The 21008-nt window shown below is 44.1% G+C and overlaps 1 protein-coding gene across 1 annotated transcript in view; it reads right to left on the bottom strand.

Annotated features, from left to right (window-relative positions):
• Positions 1–21008, bottom strand: part of LOC119373556 (1-phosphatidylinositol 4,5-bisphosphate phosphodiesterase classes I and II) — an 88873-nt gene that overhangs the window by 10426 nt on the left and 57439 nt on the right. The window contains exons 15-22 of the mRNA XM_037643619.2: positions 19707–19775; positions 18421–18670; positions 16159–16222; positions 12984–13082; positions 11833–11909; positions 9532–9627; positions 7407–7464; positions 1464–1550 (exon numbers count right to left, since the gene is read on the bottom strand). Coding sequence (XP_037499547.1) covers positions 1464–1550; positions 7407–7464; positions 9532–9627; positions 11833–11909; positions 12984–13082; positions 16159–16222; positions 18421–18670; positions 19707–19775 — 800 coding nt within the window. The remainder of the gene's footprint in view (positions 1–1463; positions 1551–7406; positions 7465–9531; positions 9628–11832; positions 11910–12983; positions 13083–16158; positions 16223–18420; positions 18671–19706; positions 19776–21008) is intronic.

Raw genomic sequence — 21008 nt, 5'->3', positions numbered from 1 at the left:
CTTAAATCTGTGCCACATGCACTTGATGTACACCTCGTGTTAACCGTTTCAAAGCAGCGCGCATAGGCTGCACGCAACCAGAAAAGCGCATCGTGCGGCATGCATTTGGAACATCGGGCTTTTAGAAAAATAAACATGCGGCCTTGTATATATGTGGCCTAGCCTATCTCCAGTTCCACAACACGACTTGACACAGAGGCTCCAGTTTAGCAGCGCACAGTGCGCCGAAGTCGCGTGCACATGCCACATCTGGACTGCACTCCATAATAATTGTTGGGGTTTTACGTCTCAAAACCACGATATGATTATGAGAGATGCCATAGTGTAGGGCTCCGGAAATTTCCACCACCTGGGGTTCTTTAATGTATGCCTAAATCTAAGTACAAAGGCCTCTAGCATTTTCGCCTCCATCGTAAATGCAGCCGCGGTGGCCAGGATTCGATCCCGCGAACTTCCGGTCAGCAGTTGAGCACCATAACCATTAGACCCCCATGGCGGGTGTCCTCCACTAATATATATTGTGAGTACAATATTCACAACATGCTTCAATCATTCTCTTCACCTGTATGTAATCATCATCACTGTGAGCGTCATCTTTGTTCTGAGCGTTGGTCAGGCGGCTCTGCTGAATAAAAGGCGTTGAGACCACGACTGTGCTGTGGTCTTTCAATATTGTAATGAACAATACAAGACGGTGACGAAGCAGCCAAGCAAGTGGGCCATATTGTTAGTGGAAGCCACAGTGTTGGCTGCTTCACGCCTGCCATTTCGTGATGGGCTCAATGTTCAATAAGCTTCCTGTTCAATGAGTTCTCAGGTTGGAAGTGCAACATCCTCTTGGCTTATTAAAAAAAAATTCCAGATTGAAATCTTAACTATTTGCTTCAGCTTCAACCGCGTAATTAGTGTCGCATCATGTTGTATCATTAGAAGAAATCCCAAGAATTTCATGATACATATATGACCAATTGATCATCGCGAACTGGCTAACACATGCTTCCGAAAAACTGAAAGGCGGAGCTAGCAAGTCTCATGATTTCTGCTGCGGTGATATGACTTCACACGCGGAAAGCTTTAAATAAATAATGTATTTCAATTTTGCCATGAACAATTGCGCTGTAAATGAACAATTAAAAAAGATAACTAGTCAATTGTATTAGTCAGACGCAAGAATATTGCAATTACCTCAAAACTTGCACCTCTCACAAACATGAAAAAGCAATGCGGTGCTTATCTGCCAAAGGCTATATGAAGAAACGTCCCGGCCCTTTTGGTGACCAGCCAAGCTTCACCAATTCAACCTTTGAAGGCAAGCCCATGTGACCATCATTTCGAACATTGCAATGCAAGCCTTGCATGCTTGCACCCGCAGTGAATTACTTGACACAGGCTGTGAACTCACGTCCAACGTGCACCTTAGTTATAAATTGTCCCGATTCAATACCAGTAAATAAGGGGCTCACCTGGCTCTTTTCTTCCTCCAAGCTTTTACGCACTTCTTCGTGTTGCCTTTCCAGCTCGGCTTTCTTCTTGTCCAGCAGGCTTTTGATCTGAAGAAAGAGCAAGTCTGTTGCGCAAACAGCATACCAGCTGCATTTTTGTTACACGCAACCGTATCAGGCAAAAGACAATGAAACCTGGTAAAAACACAGGTGAATGGAGGCGTGGAAATTATAAAATGAAGGAAAATCAATGGAAGCGGATGAAGATCACACGAGGAAGAATGCCTGAGCACAGCTGTAGGAGCGGTCTCGTCGAGGCTGTCCATGAAAGGGTATTAGAAAAAAAGTTCGACAACATTTCAAGGCCCGCTCACGCTAGCAGCGAGCCTGCTGTAATGGTGTGCCTGCGTTCAGTACCGTAAAGTGTTGGCTGGCGCTGCCCGCGCGAGAGCTGTCCAAGGTGCACGGTAAGCTTCACCGGTGAGGTAATCACGTGACGCAAATTAATCTTGCACACTCAATGATTGAGTGTGAGATGACGAGATTTTACGCGTGCGCGTGTCAGCCGGGTTATCAGTCGTCTCCGCAGACTTCTTGCGTCACGAATTGCAAATCTGCCGTGGCAAACTGCTCACTGATTGCTGGAACCATGCCTGGCAACAACATGGACAACATTCACACTTATATCGTGAAAACCACAGAGTAAAAAGCAAACAGCTTGACGCGTCTCACGGGAGAAGCAGACGACATGGCGCGCCGATGTAGCCGTGGCAACCATTCCTCCGTCTCTGATTGGCCACGTTTAGCATGGGCCTCGGCACTGAAGTAAAATGTGTACGGCTTTTTGGGCTACTTGCTTTGATACATTCGAAGTGGTCATAGCGCTAGACGACACGTCTTCCTTGTCCTTGTTGTCTAGCACTATGACCCCTTCAAATCAACACAATGTGCAGCCAATAGTTGAAATGTACTTTGGTGAAGTTTAGTTTCTAACTGTAACTCGAAAGGACCTTGTGTTCTTTTTAATATGTCATTTGGGTTAAATCATTAAGTGGAAATGCTAGAACTCTTTTGTTATAATGCGTAATTAAGATATAGGTTTTCTTTAACTTCAACTCCATCCCCCTTCCCGCACACCTGTTAGGAATAGACTCCCACGATCTGCCCCTGGAGGCTTCCTTGTAAAGCATGTTCATGTTCACTGGTGACTTCTTCACATGAAGCTTGTATTGACTGACCTGTGAAACTGGTGTTCTGAAAAGCCCTCCTCACCCACAGCTGGCGCACACCAAAGAAATAATAAATAAAAGAAAAAAAAGTGCGCAGCTTGCCCTAGTGGCGCAAGGCTGGAACCATCAGCGGAGCTAGTGTTCGACCTACCTAAGTTTTGCTAGTAATGCCAAGCTTTTGCTAGAGATGCTAAGTATTTGCTAGTAGTACTGAGAACCGTAAAATCGAGAGCAAGTGCCTCCCCTCGAGCGAAGGATAATCTGGGAAGATTTGGAGGGGGGGCCCTTGCTCGGTCGCGGATCAATGTGGTAGCAGAACAGCTGCTAAGAACAAACAATGCACACCCGTACTTCTACTCAAACGCTTTATTGCATATGCATTCATTAAATATTTTTATTTGTCCTCGTCGGGCAAATAAAAACAGCGAAAACGGGGGAGGGAAGAAGGGGGGGGCACTTGCTCGATCATAGGCCCATACTTCAAAACTCCCAAAAACAGGAAGGCAGCGCTTGCTCGGGATTTTACGTATGGCTATGTCACGTGACTACCTGTCACGACTATTACATGATGTGATTTTGGTCACGTGACTAGGTGTTACATTGTTTTTGGCGGGAACATGTTACGTGATTAGCTATTACGCAATGTTGCATGATTTTCATAGAGTCACGCGAGTAGTTACGTGATGTTGCACGATTATAGCCATGTGACTAGTTACGTGATGTCACGTGATCTTCAGTCATGTGAGTATTACGTGATTTTTGTCACGTGAGTAGTTATTATGTGATGTTACGTAATTTTAGACGCATGACTACATGTTACGCGATTTTTAGTCACGTGACTAGTTATTACATGGCGTTCCGTAATTTTAGTCACGTGACTTTGTTACGTGATTTTTAGCCGCGTGACTAGTTGATATGCGATTTTTAGTCGGGTAACAGAGTCGCCCATCGTAGTTTTGGCATTCCATGCTGGACAAATCGGCGCACGTTAAGTGGGAGTGAAGCAGAAGTTGAAGAGGACGAGGTGAGCGCATACCGGTTCGTGACGATGACAATTCCTGTTCACGCTACCCAGTGCAACGAAAAGCCCACGGAGCTCCGCTTTCCGGGGTTTGAACCCGGGTCCCCCCAGTCAGAAAGCGAGTGACGTGGCCACTAGGCCACGCGCCCATGCTTGCCCAATGTGATCTGAAGCATAAGCGTTCTACCGGGAACGCAAAAAAAAAAAAAAACCATTTGCAAAGCAGTACACTTGCTATATGCGCCTCACTGAAATATTTCGTGTGGGCGGACTAAAAGTGATCTGCTGGACAACGCGTAAGGTCGGTATCAGGAATTACCCATCTCTGGAAAATTCCGACTTCGAGAAAATTGAATTCCTAACCTGCATTTCTATGATCGCGTGATGGGCCACTTGTTGGAACATTCTACAGGCTGACGGACACTGGTAAAAACACGAAAGACACCATGCCGATTCAGTCCGTAAGCATTATTTTCGAACGACCGCTGCCTCTAATATAACTGAACGCTTACGCTTGGAAGGAGCATTGCTCAATGCGAAAGCAAGAATAAGAAAGGGAAGCGATAGGTTGGGCACGCCCGCACCAAGCTTCGCTTGCCCCATTTCACTGACAGAGGACGGGCTCCTGATTTTCTTTTTTTTAAGAACACAATCATAGTCCAGCAATCGGATTAAGCTCAAACAGATGCTTCGGTGAGTTGGTTCATACTTGGGAAAAAGAAAACAGCGCAAAAAATGCAGGACACAAACAAAGACGCACAGATGCAGCACTGTGTCTTTTTTGGTGCAATGGCTTCCACCATAGCACCGACATAAATAACGCTAAGTAATCGCGAAATCTTTATTTACTTCGCACTTTTAAAGCCAACCATAATAAAGGCTTGCAGCACATCAGAAGAAACCTGTAACATTTTAGAAAGCTCTTTGCTCTACAGTGCCTTCTGAAATGGAAGAAACGGACAGCTGCTTTCACTTTTGTACTTCATTTTTGGCCTTTGGAAGGGCTTGACATTCTAGAGTTCAAATATGATGTTCGAAAGCTAAATCTCAAGGGGGGACACTTCCAAGGAGTGTGTCCTCTCTGCCCCCTCCCCCCAAGCGTGAAAGTAAGGACATTCAGGACTGCCCGGCACCCCATGATTTATGCCACTAGTTCAGAGATTACTACTCGAGAATGCCATCATGTGTTGTCATCATGACGTCGCAGATCGTCAAAATTTGTGACGTCATTATGACTCATTTTACCACTGCGTGGTTCGTCAAATCATTCTGGTTTGTTAAAAGTGTTAGAAAATTGTCAACATATCCAGAAAAAAGAAAGAACGCCAGGCCTGTGCGGAAAGCACAGCACAGTCACAGTGAAAGCTGGAAGAACCGCATTTCTAGAGCCCGTTCTTAACTCTCTTGGGGCTACTAATGCAACTACACTAGCAAGGTACCGACTACACCATAAATCATAATTTTTGTGAGGTTGGGAAGCACCCACTACGCCATTATTCGTCATTCTGTGGAGAAGCAAGGTACCAGCTACACATTTGTAAGGCATTATGTGCAGTTTCTTGATGCGACGGCTGACGACGAAGAATAATTATGGCCGAGTCCTTTGTAATTGCTTGGAAGCTTTAAACGACCCACTAGTTAGGTAATTCGTATTGTGTGACACCCAGTCGTTATTTCACTCTACCACCACATTATATAACATACCTTAACGTGAGAAAGAGAGAGCGTGAGAGGAAATGAACTTTATTGAGACCCCGAGGAAATGGATCATGCGCTTATGGGCTTCCTTGGTAACCAATAGAACTGCACTTGCGAGGAACCCACTACGCTAAAATCATCATAATTTTTGTGAAGTAGAGAAGCAGCCACTATGCCATTTTTTGTCATTCTGCGGAGAACCGTGGTACCCGCTAAACACAACTGTAAGGAATTATGTGCTCTTTGTGGTGCTGTGCCTCATGACGATGAAGAAGTATGGCAGAGCCCTTTGTAATGGGTTGGGAGCATTCGACTCGTTTTGCACTCGTTTCGCACTCGTTTTGCACTTCGCACTGTGTGACGCCTGGTTACAGAATTCGCGTTGTGTGACGCCTGGTTGTTACTTTAGTCTTCTACCATGCTATGTTAATGTGGTTCCTTCCCGACATGAAGCCTGTGTAGGGTCATTTTTGCAAAGGAATTTCAAGCAGCGGCATGGCTTTGTGAATAAAGAAGAAAAAAACCAGCATGGCTCTGTGGTAGAATACTGGGCTCCCACGCATAGGGCCCAGGTTGCACCTCGTTCTACCTTTGATATTTTTTCTAATTTTTTTTTTTTCGTATTTCGCGCGATAGTGGTTACGGACACCGGCGGAAGCGGACAACTTTGGTGCCAAAAACGGCGTTTGTTGTGATCTCATAACAGCTTTCGCTGTAAAAAAGTCACAGTTTCACCACAAGGGCGAAGCATGAATGCGATAGCAACAAATTGTACGAAGTGAGGCTGGCAGCTACCTCATTTGGATCCTGCCTCGCGTAACTCTGCAAAACGCTGGTGTAACAGAATACGGCCAATCCAGGGAGAGATGCTCTTTCTGCACAGCCTCTTCGCATTGAGAGCGCAGCACGTAGAAGGGTATACGAGAAGCCCGCTGATGGCTGCCGAGATAGCACGTGCGCCAGCGATCGCGATCACGCCCTCGGAACCAAAGTTCAAAGTTGCTGCTTGAGCGACAGACCCCCCCCCCTCGCATCTTTTCATGCTCATTCAATACTGGTGGGGCGTTTCCTCTCTGTTTCGACGGCAGGCCTCCCAAGCGGTGTGATGTTATCACATGCACCCCCTGAGCGACGGAGATGGGCCGGCTCGTTTGATCTCTGCTTCAGGCGCGTTCGTCGCCCCCGCTCGCGCGCTTTTACCTGCAATAGAAACATATGGTGCACGGGGGATGTTATAAATTTGGACTTTATACGGGACATGACGGCGACAGCAAAAACCCGTCGAGAGTGTCCATATAATTGCTATCGCAATAAAACCTCTTCACACATTTGCTTTTGTTCCCTGTCTGGAAAAATTTTGCCATCGCATTACAGGAAATTATAATCAACGGTTGAAATGCCGGAAAGGAAAGCATGTGCGCATGTCACTTCAAGTGGATAGATGCCACGCTTCGCGGAGACACGGATCTCAAGAAGAATCGAAATCAAAGAGACACGCCAGGCCTTGGAAGAATTTTTAATGAACACAGGTAGTGATTGTGTAAGTTAGACATAAATTTGCATCACTTGGAATTACGCTACCTGTAAAGTGGTTATCAATATGACTGGCTAACGTGAGCGTTAGAGCGAGTTGGTGATTCTTCGTCAAGGAAAATTTTACAGTGCAGAAAAAACACGAACGAAGAGTCCGTGTCGCCTCCCTACATGCGCTCGTGTTTTTTCCGCTCTGTAAAATTTTTCTTGTTAATATTGTTAAGAAAGGTGAGAGAACACGCAGGTTGCTCATGAGTTTTCAAAAGTGTGTTTTATATGCTTGTTGTCTTCAAGAAATAAACAGATAAAAGTGAGCACCCGTTCTCCGTATGTGTTCTTGTGTGGTCGTGTTTTTGACGCTAAGTTTATCAGTGATTCAAGGACGCACCAACTAGCTCGACAGCAAGTGCTATTAGCGTCTCCTATTTCTACAATCAGCTTCATTTAATACAAGTGCATGCATCGAATCCCAGTCAGACTCACCCGTTGCCGCTCTGAAACCGCCTCGCCAATCATCTTCTGCTGCAACTCCCGTTTTATCCTGCAGATAGCAATTCTTCCCATGAGCAAATAACACAAGCAAGGAATATGCAACACACGTTGATTGAAATAAATTTGGTGTGAGATTTCTATATACACACAGGGACGTATGCAAATGAAGTAAACGTGAAGATCAGGGGAAGGTGCAAGCTTGAAGTAATGAAAAACTCCATGCAGAATGCTAGCTGTCGAAATGGAAGATAAGCGTAGAAATTTACTGCAGGGCACTCTAGCATTACGGCCCTCCGTGGAAATCCACAGGCGGCAGCGGCACGGCGTCTTTAGTGTTCTTCTAGTGTTCAGTATCTGGAAGGGCCCGAATGAAGGCGCCTCCTGGGAACACCGAAACTGCATGTTTGGTATTAAGTTTTCGCAAACTCGGAATTTTCCTGATGTGTAGTATCCACCCTGTCGGCATTACATCTTGCCGTAGAGTGGGCTTTTATTTAGGGGTGTGCGAATATGAAATTTTCAACTTCGAAGCGAATTTGAATAACTGAACCCATGTGCAAAAGGAATCGAATATTTTTTTTTTAATATCTTCGAATACGAGTAGTGGCACTGTTGGCTACAGCAAAAAAATCATTTTTTTTTTCACCAACCAGAGATGAAAGAGTCAACTTCTTGAACAGCAAATAACACAAGGGAATTTAAGTATTGTACATCACTATTGCTTGACAGCACCACATCTGCAGCATTTTAACGCTGTCGTGAAGGAAGGAGAGCTATTCGGTCAGTTCGGGGAATAAGGTCACCGTTGTTCATGTCAGAATACCGCTAGACAACAAAGACAGTCGCTCACTGGACACATTAGTGAAGCGTTTTAGTCTGCCGTAGTTGAATCTTGTAAGAATGCTATTGTAATGAGAACTAACAGGCAACAACCAAAGGAAAGTGTAAGGGGACATTATTTGTAGTAATTAAGACATAAATGTGAAGAAATTAAAGTGGACGAAAAGACAACTTGCTGCAGGCAGGGACCTAACCTGCAACCTTCGAATAAACTGTCTGATGCTCCACCAATTAAGCTATGGCGGTGGTCGTCCTCCCGTACACAAGTGAGAAAATGTTGCCGACGAAGCGTTGTAATAAAGTGGTTTGAGATCACATGAATTTAAAAAAAAAAAGGAAGGGGAAAGGAACGACGTTACGTGAAGCAAACCCAGTGCATATTTTTCCCAGTACAGTGAAGTGGCCACTGCTAAATTTTTCGTTAAGTTTAAATAATTAGACATAATTATATTTGTAACTCGACAAGTACTGACCTAGTTATCAAAATGTCGATGAGGCATATGTAAGCATGTTCAAATGACATCTAATTGCACTATTTGTAACAACGTACTAGTAGCGTGATCATTTATTGGCGGTTGATAAAGAAAGCCCGCGAAATCTGAAAAATAGTTCCCACTCCAGTGTACTCGGAACAATACGTACTAGGTTTGCCTCGTGCAGCGCCCTCCCTGTTTAAAAAAACAAAAAAAAAAACAACAACATTGCTGCATGATTGTTGAAGCACCCCGTGTACAGAAAATTTGAAAAGAGTGATTTTTGTTTTAAGTGAGAAATATTTTCAAATTGAAGAACCACAAGGTTGTGAGAGGTTTCCATGATTAGGAAAAATGACTGCAAGAGTGCAAGGAACACCAAAAGAGACAACACGAAGCGGTGTTGTCTCTTCCTGTGTCCTTTTCAGTGTCTTTCTTATGAATAAAATCTGCACAAAGTAGCAGCGTGGTGAAGGCGAGGAAAAATTCTTGCATTATTCTATCCATCACAACAATGGCCACATTACATATGGTAACGGCTACCGCGTACTTAAAAGCAATAGTAACACATGCACACTTCGGATTGATGTTTCACATAGACTAATTCCAGTGATTTCAGTGATAGAACCTTTCACAACTGCATAGTAGAAGGCTAAGAAACATGTTTAGGATGTGAGTATCGAGAGCGCTACACTTATATTACGTAGTATGAAAAGTCAATATCGTCCAGAACATTACTGAACGTACACATGATGCGGTGGCCCCTGAAATGCCATTTTTCAGAGTGCTCACATGCAACTCACCTGTCTAGTTCATTCTTGTCCTTGTGCTTTTTGTTGAGGTTGCGCATCTCCTCTTTTGTCTGTGCTTCTAGCCGCTTCATCAGCTCACTCACCTCCCTGCAATGTGCATGGACACTTGAAGGCTTGGGCAGGACTCATCTTTCCCCTTGATTGACCCACTTATTATTTTTAAAGCACAACAAATGTTAGATGTTCTTGCACATTTTCCTTCAAATATGTTGTCTCATTCACACCTCCACCAATTAGTGCATTCATTACTGATTCATCTAACCGCAAAGTAGTTCCGAGGCTATGAGAGAGGACTGATATCGCTTAATAATCCTAGGCATCCCTGCCTAAGCACAAAAATTTTTGCATATCACGATAATCAAAACTTATTGTGCTCAGCAGCCCACGTTATGCAAAAAAAAAAGTGGCAGATCCTTTAATGCCTAAGCATTAAACACGTGATCCTGAGAGAAAAGCATGGGAAAGCATGCATGAGTAGTGCATTTCAATAGTAGAGCCCCCTAATAATAATAATAATAATAATAATAATAATAATAATAATAATAATAATAATAATAATAATAATAATAATAATAATAATAATGTATTTCCGCCTCAAGAAATACAGGGACAAGAGAGAGACAGAAAAAGCTGTGGTAAACAGCTTGACTGAACCTAGAATAACAGAAAGCTGGGCTAGTTGGTAAGTGTTAATTATAAAAGACTGGGCGTAAAAACACGGACACAAGAAAGAAATCGAGACACCACAAATGCTGGCGTTTGTGGTGTCTTAACTTCTTTGTGCCTCTGCCTCTGTGCTAAACAGCTTCACTTGTAGTCCACCTTCAGAGTGGAATGGCTCACATACTTTTTGTCACATTAATGCATTAGTTCTTCCACCACTCCCTAGAGGGCATCCGGCATCGCATCACTGAAATAAACATTTCAAGCATACAAGCGATAAAATCTCTGGCTCTGGATAATCTCTGGATAAAATGTTCAGTCAATTGTTTGGGTAATCACAAAATTTTGGCCTTCTGCGAATGTCCATTTATTCGGACTGATCAAGTGCCATGCACTGTGTTGGCTGTTTTTGCTGAAAGATGGATATGATTGACTTGTTGGAAACCACACGTCCAAGACTGTGAAGTCAATATCGTTTGCTGTTAGGCCGTGAGCGTTGCGATGCCAACTCCCTTTCCCACCCTCTTTTGCCTACAGTTATGATATTGTTCTGTGCTATGACTTGGTTCGAGGTGCAGTCATGGCAGGGGTCAGAGTGCGCATGAGGGCAGCAAGGAAAAGGCAACGTGTGGCATGACAGAAACTGACAGAAACATAAATACGAAATGGACAAATGACAATAACTCAAAGCATTGGCACATAAAAACTACGCGAAGCATCCCTACAAGGAGTCTTGGTAGTGGCCCTCGTGTGACATGCCATATGTGACAACATCTAAGCAGCGTCAGAATTCTTGGATACATTCTCTCCCAGAGTGCCTATCTCAGCCGTCAGCATTTCTAGGACTCTTATTTATTGGAGCTCCTGTCTGGCAGACCTCCTATCCAGAGCTGCTATCTCAGCCAATGCCCACTCTGACACACCGCTCGTCACTTGACCATCCACAGTGCGCTTCTGTACAGATTCTTTCCCAGCTTCGAACATCTGTCTTAGTCCTGGCAGAACAAAGTGCTGCATGGTAAGCATCTGTATCGCTCTGATGCCAGGATGGTCTAGCGCGTACAGCGAATCGAATACTGGTATTCGAAACTTACGAGGCACGATTGGGCGAGGAGCTGCATATGGTGTGTCGCACGTGACCATTGATGTTTTATAGGAACATGCCGAAGCAGAATCGCGAGTGGGGCTAGTTGGTGGATGTTCATCGTTGCGCTGTCAATTATATTACGATGTTTTATAGGATATTGAGCACTTCCACAAGCTGGAGTGACTTGCCCCCTTCTTGCAATATGCGCAGCTCGGTTAAGTGGCGGCGAGAAATAGGCCGAAGTCCTTACTTCGCCACAAAAAGAGTGCGATGGAAGTTGAAATACTATAACACTGAAAGTGGGAGAATTGCCAAAGAAACGCCGGTCCATGGTGGCAGTTGTGGCAATGGGCGATTTACTTTTAATGGTGTGGGAAGAAAGGAGTCAATCAATGTTTAATCTGAAATCGCTGTTAGGTGCCTTTTTACAAGCAAAATGTGAATGGAAATTAGCTCACGAATTGGCCAACAATGCACAGCTGGCACAGCTGTTTAGGGCCACAAACCCCACGGATGCACTTTGTAAAGTGAAATCCACATACCTGTCATGAAGGTTTTGCAGAATCTGCATCTGTGCCGCTTGAGAGGCTTGCATCGCTTTTTCCATGGCGCTGAAAAGCTGCAAAGCACAGAAGCTGAGCATTATGTATCTGTGCTGAGCCGTCATTACACTGCTACTACTGCTACCACTACTACTACTACTACTACTACTACTACTACTACTACTACTACTACTACTACTACTACTACTACTACTACTACTAATAATAATAACAGTTTACTTATTTAATATGCCCAGTAGGAAATATAAAATCTTTATGCTGGCGCACGAAACAAAATTACTAATAATAAACAATAAAATCAAGACAGTCCACAGGAGGATATACTAACACGAGGGAAAATGTAAAAACCAGATGACAGGGCAAGATATATTAAGCATGAAATTATTCCAGTTTCACTGAGTGTGAAATCTGCAGAAACAGTGGAGCTGCGATTCCCCTGAGTTTCCCTTGTGATCTTCTGTGGATTTCTACGATTTTCTGCGACATTTTGCGGCTTTGTGTGGCTGTTTGTGATTGCGTTATTTGTTGAGTAGAGATGCAAGAGAAAGGACATGTGGCAGTGCCTGCTACAGTGACTTTAGGCACTATTCACACTCGAGCCGCCCCTTCTCCCGTTTCACTCTGTGGCTACCACTTTGTCCGTGACCGAGGGAGTTACGCCATCTATTGGGGTATCTGGGAACTGCAGCGTGACATGTGACGCAAACACTCATTTGTCATCAGGCCCCACCCTAGGAAAGCTCTGCTGTTAAAAAAGAAAACAGCCTTTGTGCTGGGGCATTCTGAAGCGCATTCCATTTGTGAGACAAACTGCGTTGGAAGTGCTGACGCGGCAACTCGAAAAGTTTGCATGGTCCCGGTGTTCTCCAGAAGGCTGCGGCAAAAGAAAGACATGCATCTTTAAAACTGATAAAGAACTTCCGTGCGTTTTGTACAGCATTAGATGAAAAGCGCTGATGAAGCGAAGTAAAGTGTGACGCATAAATGTGTATGCACACTCCGATTCCAATACATCATGCCCGTCCAGGCCCTCAGGTGAAAAAAATTACGACTTCAAGTACGGTCAGCTCAAGCACACGAGTGCACAATGCAGAGTTCGCTCCTTTTCAGAACCAGCCATATGAGCTCACCGAGTCCATGTACTTCTGTTGAATATCCATTTCAGCTCGGTACTGGTCCTTGGTGATGTTCATCATGGCTAGGTTGTGACTCTGCTGCAGTTCCTCCTTCTGCAACACAGAATCACCATTATAAGAATGTGCACATCAGATACACATGATTTTTGTAGGCTTGTGCGAATATTCGAGCACTTTGAATATTCGAACGAATATTACAGTATTTGAATTCACTTCAATATGAATTAAAATCCTCTGAAATTTCGAAGTATTCGAAATGAACGAATAGACATATATAAACTGCACGAATCCCCTTTAAAGGTGGTTTCACTGCAGGGGAAAAGGTGCCGATGCCGTGAGTACACCTTTCCAGGGGATATCCGCACTGCCGCGAAGCCCCACTTCAAGGTTAAATGAACAAATTACATTGGTAATTTAAATGTGAGAGTGTTAAGAAAAAGCAACATCGGCAGCATTGACCCGACGAATGCAAAGAATAAAAGTTAAGGATCCCAGCAGGAATCGAACTCAAGCATACTGCGTGGCAGTCAGGTGTTATACCACAGAGCCATGTTAGGTCAGGAAACTGATTTGAAAAAACACCCTTATGCAGGCGTAGCATCGGTGCAATGTCGATTGTGGTGGTGGTGCTGGCTATCTACATTTTAACAAAGCAATAAACACTAGATAGTATGTACTCCTACGATACGGGTGTCATGCAGGTTAACGTCTATGGTTCCAGAGTTACCTCCGCTTTCATAGCAGTCTAATAAACATGACATTTGTAATCCTATGATTCAGCAAGTTATATTCAAGCGTTGTTAAACCCCGGAGGAATACTCTAACGAAAGTTACATATGATATTCACATCATCGCACCGTAAAGTGCACTTCGTTTCGATAATACTGACGTATGTTCTCTAACGTGAGGGCTGACGTTACAAGTCACGCCATGAGTGACTCTTTAAACGCCAGTCTTGTCGATGTACCTGGTAAGCCCACGATGTGAACACAACTACTACACTTACAGAAACGCGTCGATCCACCTCGTAACGCATGGCCCAAAGCCAAAAAACGCTACAGAGAACTACTCGCTGTCGGACTGCTTCGCATGAAACCGATTCCCACAAGGAGTGGGATCTGCCGAATTTTTTATTTTCGGTCGACCTATCGATACCCTCCCCTTACCCCCTCCCAAAGCTTTCTGCATCTCGTGGTTTTCACTGCCTCTGTGATCGGCCCACCTTTGACCAAGCGAAGACGTCATGTGATGGCGTCATCATGTGACGTCGTCACTCAATTATGATTTTTTGCATCACCCGAACTTATGACGCCGACGGTCAATTTTCACGTTTCACGAGGCATCTAAGCTCCTCGCCTTAATAAAAATTAAGAAGTCGAGAGTATGGCCAAGACCAGTCACACACTGGGATACTTTCGCCGGAAATTATTTCATGTGCCATTGCCTCATGGCGCTAATAAATGCAAATAAAGTACAGTCTACGGCTTCAAGAAAAAACTGCTTCAACGTTTAACGTTCCTACTGAGTCGTGTGCTACAATATTCCAAAATTTTTAAACTACTGTGACAAGAACTCGATGTATCCTATATAAAATATGTGCAGGCGCACTGAACCTATTCACATATTGAACTTACGTGTCACTTGAAGACCAAGGAAGGGCAGAAGTGTGTTATCTACATTTTTGCTTAATCAAAATTATATTATTGCATAATCAATAATAAAAAATTCTATCCATAATTATTATCGCTAGTGTTCTTTTTTTTTTTTTTGGCTACAGTCAAAACCCGCGATAACGAAATCCCGAGGGAACAAAATTCTCACCGCAACGAAATATTTTCGGAGCACCGGCGAACGCCCATAGGAGTCAATGCATTTCGTAACTCGCGACTACGAAAGATATTCATAGCGCAGTCCCTCATTAACGAAATTTTTGAAACACAAGTGCGCAAATAATCTACCCTCGCAACATTAACTGCATTCGAAAACTGCTGAAATGCATTCATGCTACACTTAAATTGTGCAAAACTATCGCTACAGCGCACTTGAAAAGCAGCCGCCATCATTGTTTACAAAAAAAAAAAAGACATAAAGCTGGCGACAATGGTGATGATGATGGCTTGCCGAAACACCTGCTCGTTATCGCGGACTACGTAGCCAAATCCACATTCCTCATGGAGTTTCGTTCGTTGGCTTGGCTCTGTCCTTGGCTTTGTCGGCTTTGCGCGCACATGGTCGCGTGTGTGGAGCCATTTGCGGAGCGTTTGCCTAGTCGCCTGGTGCCACGTGAACTGTGTGTTGCGATTGCTTCGTACGATTTCGCTGCCTGCGAAGATGCCGCCTCCAACGAAAAATCGGAAGTTCATCACGCTGGAAGATAAGGCTGCAATCATCAGTGAGGTGGAAAAGGGCAGGAAAAAAACAGACATCGCCGAAGAATTCGGCGTTGCGTGCAGCTCGCTGTCCACGATTCTGCGCTGATCCGCGCTGATCCAGCGGAGCCGGAAGAATTAAGGTTCACCTGTAGGCGCACTTGATGGCGGTACTGGTGACAGCGCAGTGCCGCCGTCACTGACCAGTGCATGGGGCGAACTTTGTGCCGTGGCAAACGACATTCCCGATCGAGAGGCATGAAGTTGCTGCATGGTAAGGCCCGCCAAAGCAAACTTACTGACTTTTGGAAATAAAATGTGTTTTTTCTAAATTCCATGTCTTTTCTGCCGCATTCTCGCGCCAGCGAAATTCCCGCAAGAACGAAATTTGGTGCTTGCCCCACCGATTTCGTTATTGCGGGTTTCAACTGTACAAGCTTGTGTGAACTCCTAGGGTCGAGAACCACTGGTTTGCAGAATTCACTCTGCTAGTTGTATCAACTGGCTGACACATAGTGGCATGCGTCAGCCCAGTGGCAAGAAAGCTATGTTTATGCGCTTAGTGGCACCATCCACGCTCAGAAATTAGGTAAGGTCCACTGACATGTTTCCTGCGGTTCTACTGTTCCCACCTTTCTTCGTAGGTTTTTACCTTGCGCTTCGGTCACTGTGAGCATTTTATAGTTTGTGTTTTGCGGGAAGGCCTTATACTAGTAATGAATGAGGCTGGCTAATGACCCAAAAGGATTAAAGTAATCTGCAGGAGGGGAAATAGAATAGGCAAGAAAAATACGACGCACCTTTGCTTTGTGCTCGGCATCCAATGTCTGGATCTGCGATTCGTTCTGCTGTTTGAATGCCATGCTGAAATTGAAATAGGAGAGAAATTATACGCTTTCACAAGATTCTTGTACAGTGGAGAAATATAATTTAGTTGCGATAAGATTATATAATGAAACCTGGGGACCATAATATCCACGATACAATTTCATCACAATATCCCTTGCTTTCATGCGGCTAAATTAAAAGCAGCGGTCAATAATACACTGTGTTAAGCAATTAATAATAATTGTTGGGGTTTAATGTCCCAAAACCACAATATGATTATAAGGGACGTCGTGGCGGAGGGTTCCGGAAATTTTTACCGCCTGGGGTTCTTTAACGTGCACCTAAGCATAGGTACAGGCCTTAAGCATTTTCGCCTTCATCGAAAATGCAGCAGCAGTGGCCGGAATTTGATCCCGCAACCTTGGGGTCAGCAGTTGAGCACCATAACACCACTAGACCACTGTTGCGGGTTAACCCTAAGGTAGGAAACAATGATAACTCATTCTAGAATGTTGACTTCTTTAAAAACTATAATACCATTTCCAATGAAAATGCAGCATCGCATGTAATGTCACCGGTGTTTTGTTATTTATGCGAATGAAGGCAGCCCTGCAAACCTTCTTGAGGAAAAGATAAGACAGGGTTCTCTATTGCAAGGTGATGCCCAGCCCAGGTACCGGTATTTAGTAATGAAGCGCTAGTGCACAGCTCAGATACGTATTGCAGCATTTGTGCGGTATGTAACCACAGTATTTCTAATCATGCTGCAGGTAGTGTTGCCCTTGAACATGATTTTAAACAAAGCTGGCATGAATAAAAATTATACAGCCTTGTTATTCAAGTAACTGCGAATAGCCAACATAAACCAACATGGTTGAAGTTGCGCCTCGGCTATCTGTCACTTCAGCGTCGACAATACATTGGCCCAACCCGGGGCCGCTCAGTTAGCCCGTATCCGGAAAACTAAAAGCAGCAACCGATCGAGGTGCCCTTGCTATTCGTATGCAGAAATGAACAAGAAAACACAGTAAATACGCTGTTTTGTTTAAGCATTTTGGCTGTATCATCAAATAAGTTCTGAAAATCAATTGCAAATAGAGGTTGCGCAAGCTAATATAAATTTTATCAAGGATGCCAGGTCAAATAGAATTGATAAAAGAAACACATTCTTTTGCTACAAGCTGCTCGGAATAGGTTGCACTTCAAATGACAAATGTTTTACATACATCTAATCTTGCATTGTATGCGTATACCTCTAAATTTTCGTGCATAGCAAAAATTTTAGTACGGGTTTTGCCTTAGTGAATCGTTGAGCCACTCGTGGATCACCATCTTCCATGGAAGCTAAGCGGCTCAGGTGTTTGACTGCTAAGATCGACGACGCGGGTTCGATTCCCGGCCATGGTGGCAGCATTTCAATGAGGGCGCAATAAGAAAAGGGACATCTTGTGCTTCGATATAGGTGCCCCTTAAAAAATTGGCCGTGTATCTGCGTGCTTCGCTGCAAATGTCGTCAAAAGACGATAGTCTTCTGCCATTTATGTTTTGCCTTGACTCAGACAGCGCCTCCTCTACGTTGAATTGGCCGCACCTGGCTGGCATTGATAAAATAGAGGAGGCGCTGCATGAGATATGGACACCATCTGGCAGTGGTGTTGGGAAACACTAGCTTGTGCAGAACCCAGGGCCACTGCCAGGTGGCAGCACCATATCGTCGGCAGAGGGCTTTTTCGTGCATAGTGTTGCATTTTCAGCGCAGCCTAAGAAACACTAGGGTCTTTAGAATTATGTATCTATGTATGTTCTAGTAAAGCAACACACCACCTAATACTTATGTATTGATGTTGCGCCTCAGATATGCATAATATTTGCTTTTTGATCGACAACGTTCACAAGTATGAATGCAGCTACCAGTTCAAGATGGCTGGGTGTTCAGCAAGTGCTTGAACTTTGGCCGCGTGGCTGAATTCTGTGACAGACAGACAGACAGACAGACAGACAGACAGACAGACAGACAGACAGACAGACAGACAGACAGACACAGACAGACGGACGGACGGACGGACGGACGGACCAAAATTTCTACATTCAAATATCCCAAGAAAGATTATCGTCTTTAAAAACCCCTAGTAGTCAAAATTAACACAGAGCACCCCACCATGGCGTGCCTTATAATCTATATCATGGTTTTGATGCGTAAAATTCCAACAATCGTTGTTTTTACTATTACTCACACATCGCCACACGAGAACTTCTTTCCCAGCTTGGAGTGTGACTTGGAGAGCTGGGCGCGGTGCTTTTCAGCCGCCTGAGCCAACTTGTCAGCACGCTGAAGCTGGCCCTCACGCTCCTTCTCGCGCAGCTTGTCGAAGCGCTTGCGCAGGCCTCCCAGCTCCTTCTCCAGCTTTGCCTGCACCTTCTGCACCGACTTGTGCTCACGCAGCTTGGACAGAGGCTCCGCCAAAAGATTCGCCTCGGCAGACTCTGTAAGGTAATGGAGATGTTTTACACTGTATATGGAATGTCACCTTCTGGCATTGAAACCCTTGTTGTTCTACCAACTATAGATCCTCAAGAATCGTTACTTCTGTAGTAGCTTTACTAACGAAAAGCTGCTGCATTATGAATATGATCTCTCTGCATCAACGTTCGGACACTTCATAACCCACTACATTTGATTGTTTGTCACGACAACTTCAAGTGCTTCTCGCACTTATTGTCTTCCATATCGCAATAATGTTGGCAGTATTGTCTGTTAGTGCTGTACTTAACTGGAGTTTTTTGTACATATAATCTTGCGTCATATGTGTATACCTCTAAATTTTCGTGATAGCAAAAATTTTACTGCAGATTTTACCTTGGTCAATCCTTGAGCCACTCATGGATCACCATCCTTGCAAGCTAGGCGGCTAAGGTGTCGTATTGCTAAGCTCGACGATGCGGGTTCGATTCCCAAGGTTGCATATATACAGTAAAGCATCGCTTGAACGAGCGTCAGTTAAATGGACTATTCAGTTGTATGCACTTTTTCAAATCTCCTATGGAAGCGCCGTTGAACCCAATGCTAACTCAGCACAAAGGGATGAATGACACCACTTATACGAGCTGTGTAGCGATGTCTGTCGAGATAGTGCCCGTGCCTTTTTGATCAAAGTTGGCAGTTACTGCTCGAGCTACGACCCCCCCTTCCCTCCCCACCCTCCTCTGCTGTATGCGCTACTTTGATGCAAAGAAATTAGCAGCTGCAATTCTGTGGAATGGTCCCTCACCAGACACTAGAAATCGAAACAAACAAGGTGAACCATAACATCTACCATTTACTGAATGACACAGACTAGCAAATGCAGTCTTGCTGGTATTTGGAGATAGCACAAAACCTTTTTGAATTCACAAAAAGAGCAGAAAAAACAATGACGAAGAGAGGCCTGCACGAATGCGTCAATCATTTGACTCTTCATTTTTTCGTAAGTTTTCGCACAATTTTAACAAATATCGAATACAAACGTGAAGTGCAACTCACCCAATAATGACAGTGTTCTTTCCTGGGTTCCCTCATCTGATAGGCTCCGTACTGTTTGGTCCAGCTTGCCTACAAGAAAGCGACACTTGCATTGAAAACACACCAAAATTGCTGCTCCTTTCTAAGGCAACAGTACGTTCTTACTTAATGTATAAGATGTTGGTGCCTTTAGACGGCACTGGCTTCTGTTTACCATATGGCGACTAAAAACATGATTACAAAATTTGCATAAATTGTTTCAAGGTTGCATACCAATATACTAGGGGTGTGCGAATATTCTAAATTTCGAATATTTTTTGAATAGTGTTTGCCATTCGATTTGATTCACACTGGAATTTTACTATTCGAACTACTCGAACTTCCCAAAAACAAATACAGTCAACGACTAATTGAAAGTGACCCCTTCAAATTTTCAATATGCTTCACCTGATTACACTCTCGTATTGCGGCAAAGCTGCCTTTCAAGCTCCGTTACGGTTGAATTTGGTCAAGAGAGCCAACGTCCGATTGTAAGTGGTCCCTAGAGTTTCAATATGCTTCACCTCATCACACCCCGGTATTGCGGCAAAGCTGCCTTTCAAGCTCCACTGCGGTCGCCAATGTATTAACTCAAGAAAATGCTGGTTCCAACTTGGAGATGAAAGATGTCGCAGAGGTGGGAACTCAATTATTGCTGTTTTCGAACCTGAAATTTGGGCAGGAAGTCCGAAAAATCGGAAGCTGAAGCTTTTTAGCATCCAAAATTTCAGACGTTTTTATATATGTTGACGTCTACGTGGTAGATTTAGAACTCCGGACTTGAAGGGAGCACACCCTTGTCCGCCACATCAGTTGGGCTTCCACAGAAGTTGAAAGAGGAGGAGAGGCTGAGGAAATGGCATCTTTGCCTATCACTTGTGAAGTGTTGTCGGCAACACTTTGATTGCACCAAATCATGTCAATAAATACAATTCGGCCTCTACATTGCCTCATTCTTGATAAGACAACTATGAAACACCACCCTGCCAGCGCTTCATCGACCTAGCGAAAAGAAACACTTTCATGTTGCTATCCCATAAGAATATGCTTAGGAATCCTCTCTAACTTTTTTTCTGCAATTACACTTCGAAGTATTCGAACAATATTCTAGAAATATTCGAGAAATATTCGAAAAATATTCGATTCGATTCAAACTCACACTCCAATATTCGAATTCGCTTCGCACCCAAAATTTTGCTATTCGCACAGCTCTACAATATACACAAATGAACACAGTGATCTCTACGTGAGTCCGCAAACCCAGAAAAGATAAACATAAATGCA

The sequence above is a fragment of the Rhipicephalus sanguineus genome, chromosome 11 (assembly GCF_013339695.2).
Source record: "Rhipicephalus sanguineus isolate Rsan-2018 chromosome 11, BIME_Rsan_1.4, whole genome shotgun sequence".
NCBI classification, from domain to species: domain Eukaryota; kingdom Metazoa; phylum Arthropoda; class Arachnida; order Ixodida; family Ixodidae; genus Rhipicephalus; species Rhipicephalus sanguineus.
Note: the sequence above shows the minus strand (reverse complement) of the source record. Positions and strands in the feature narration are given on the sequence as shown.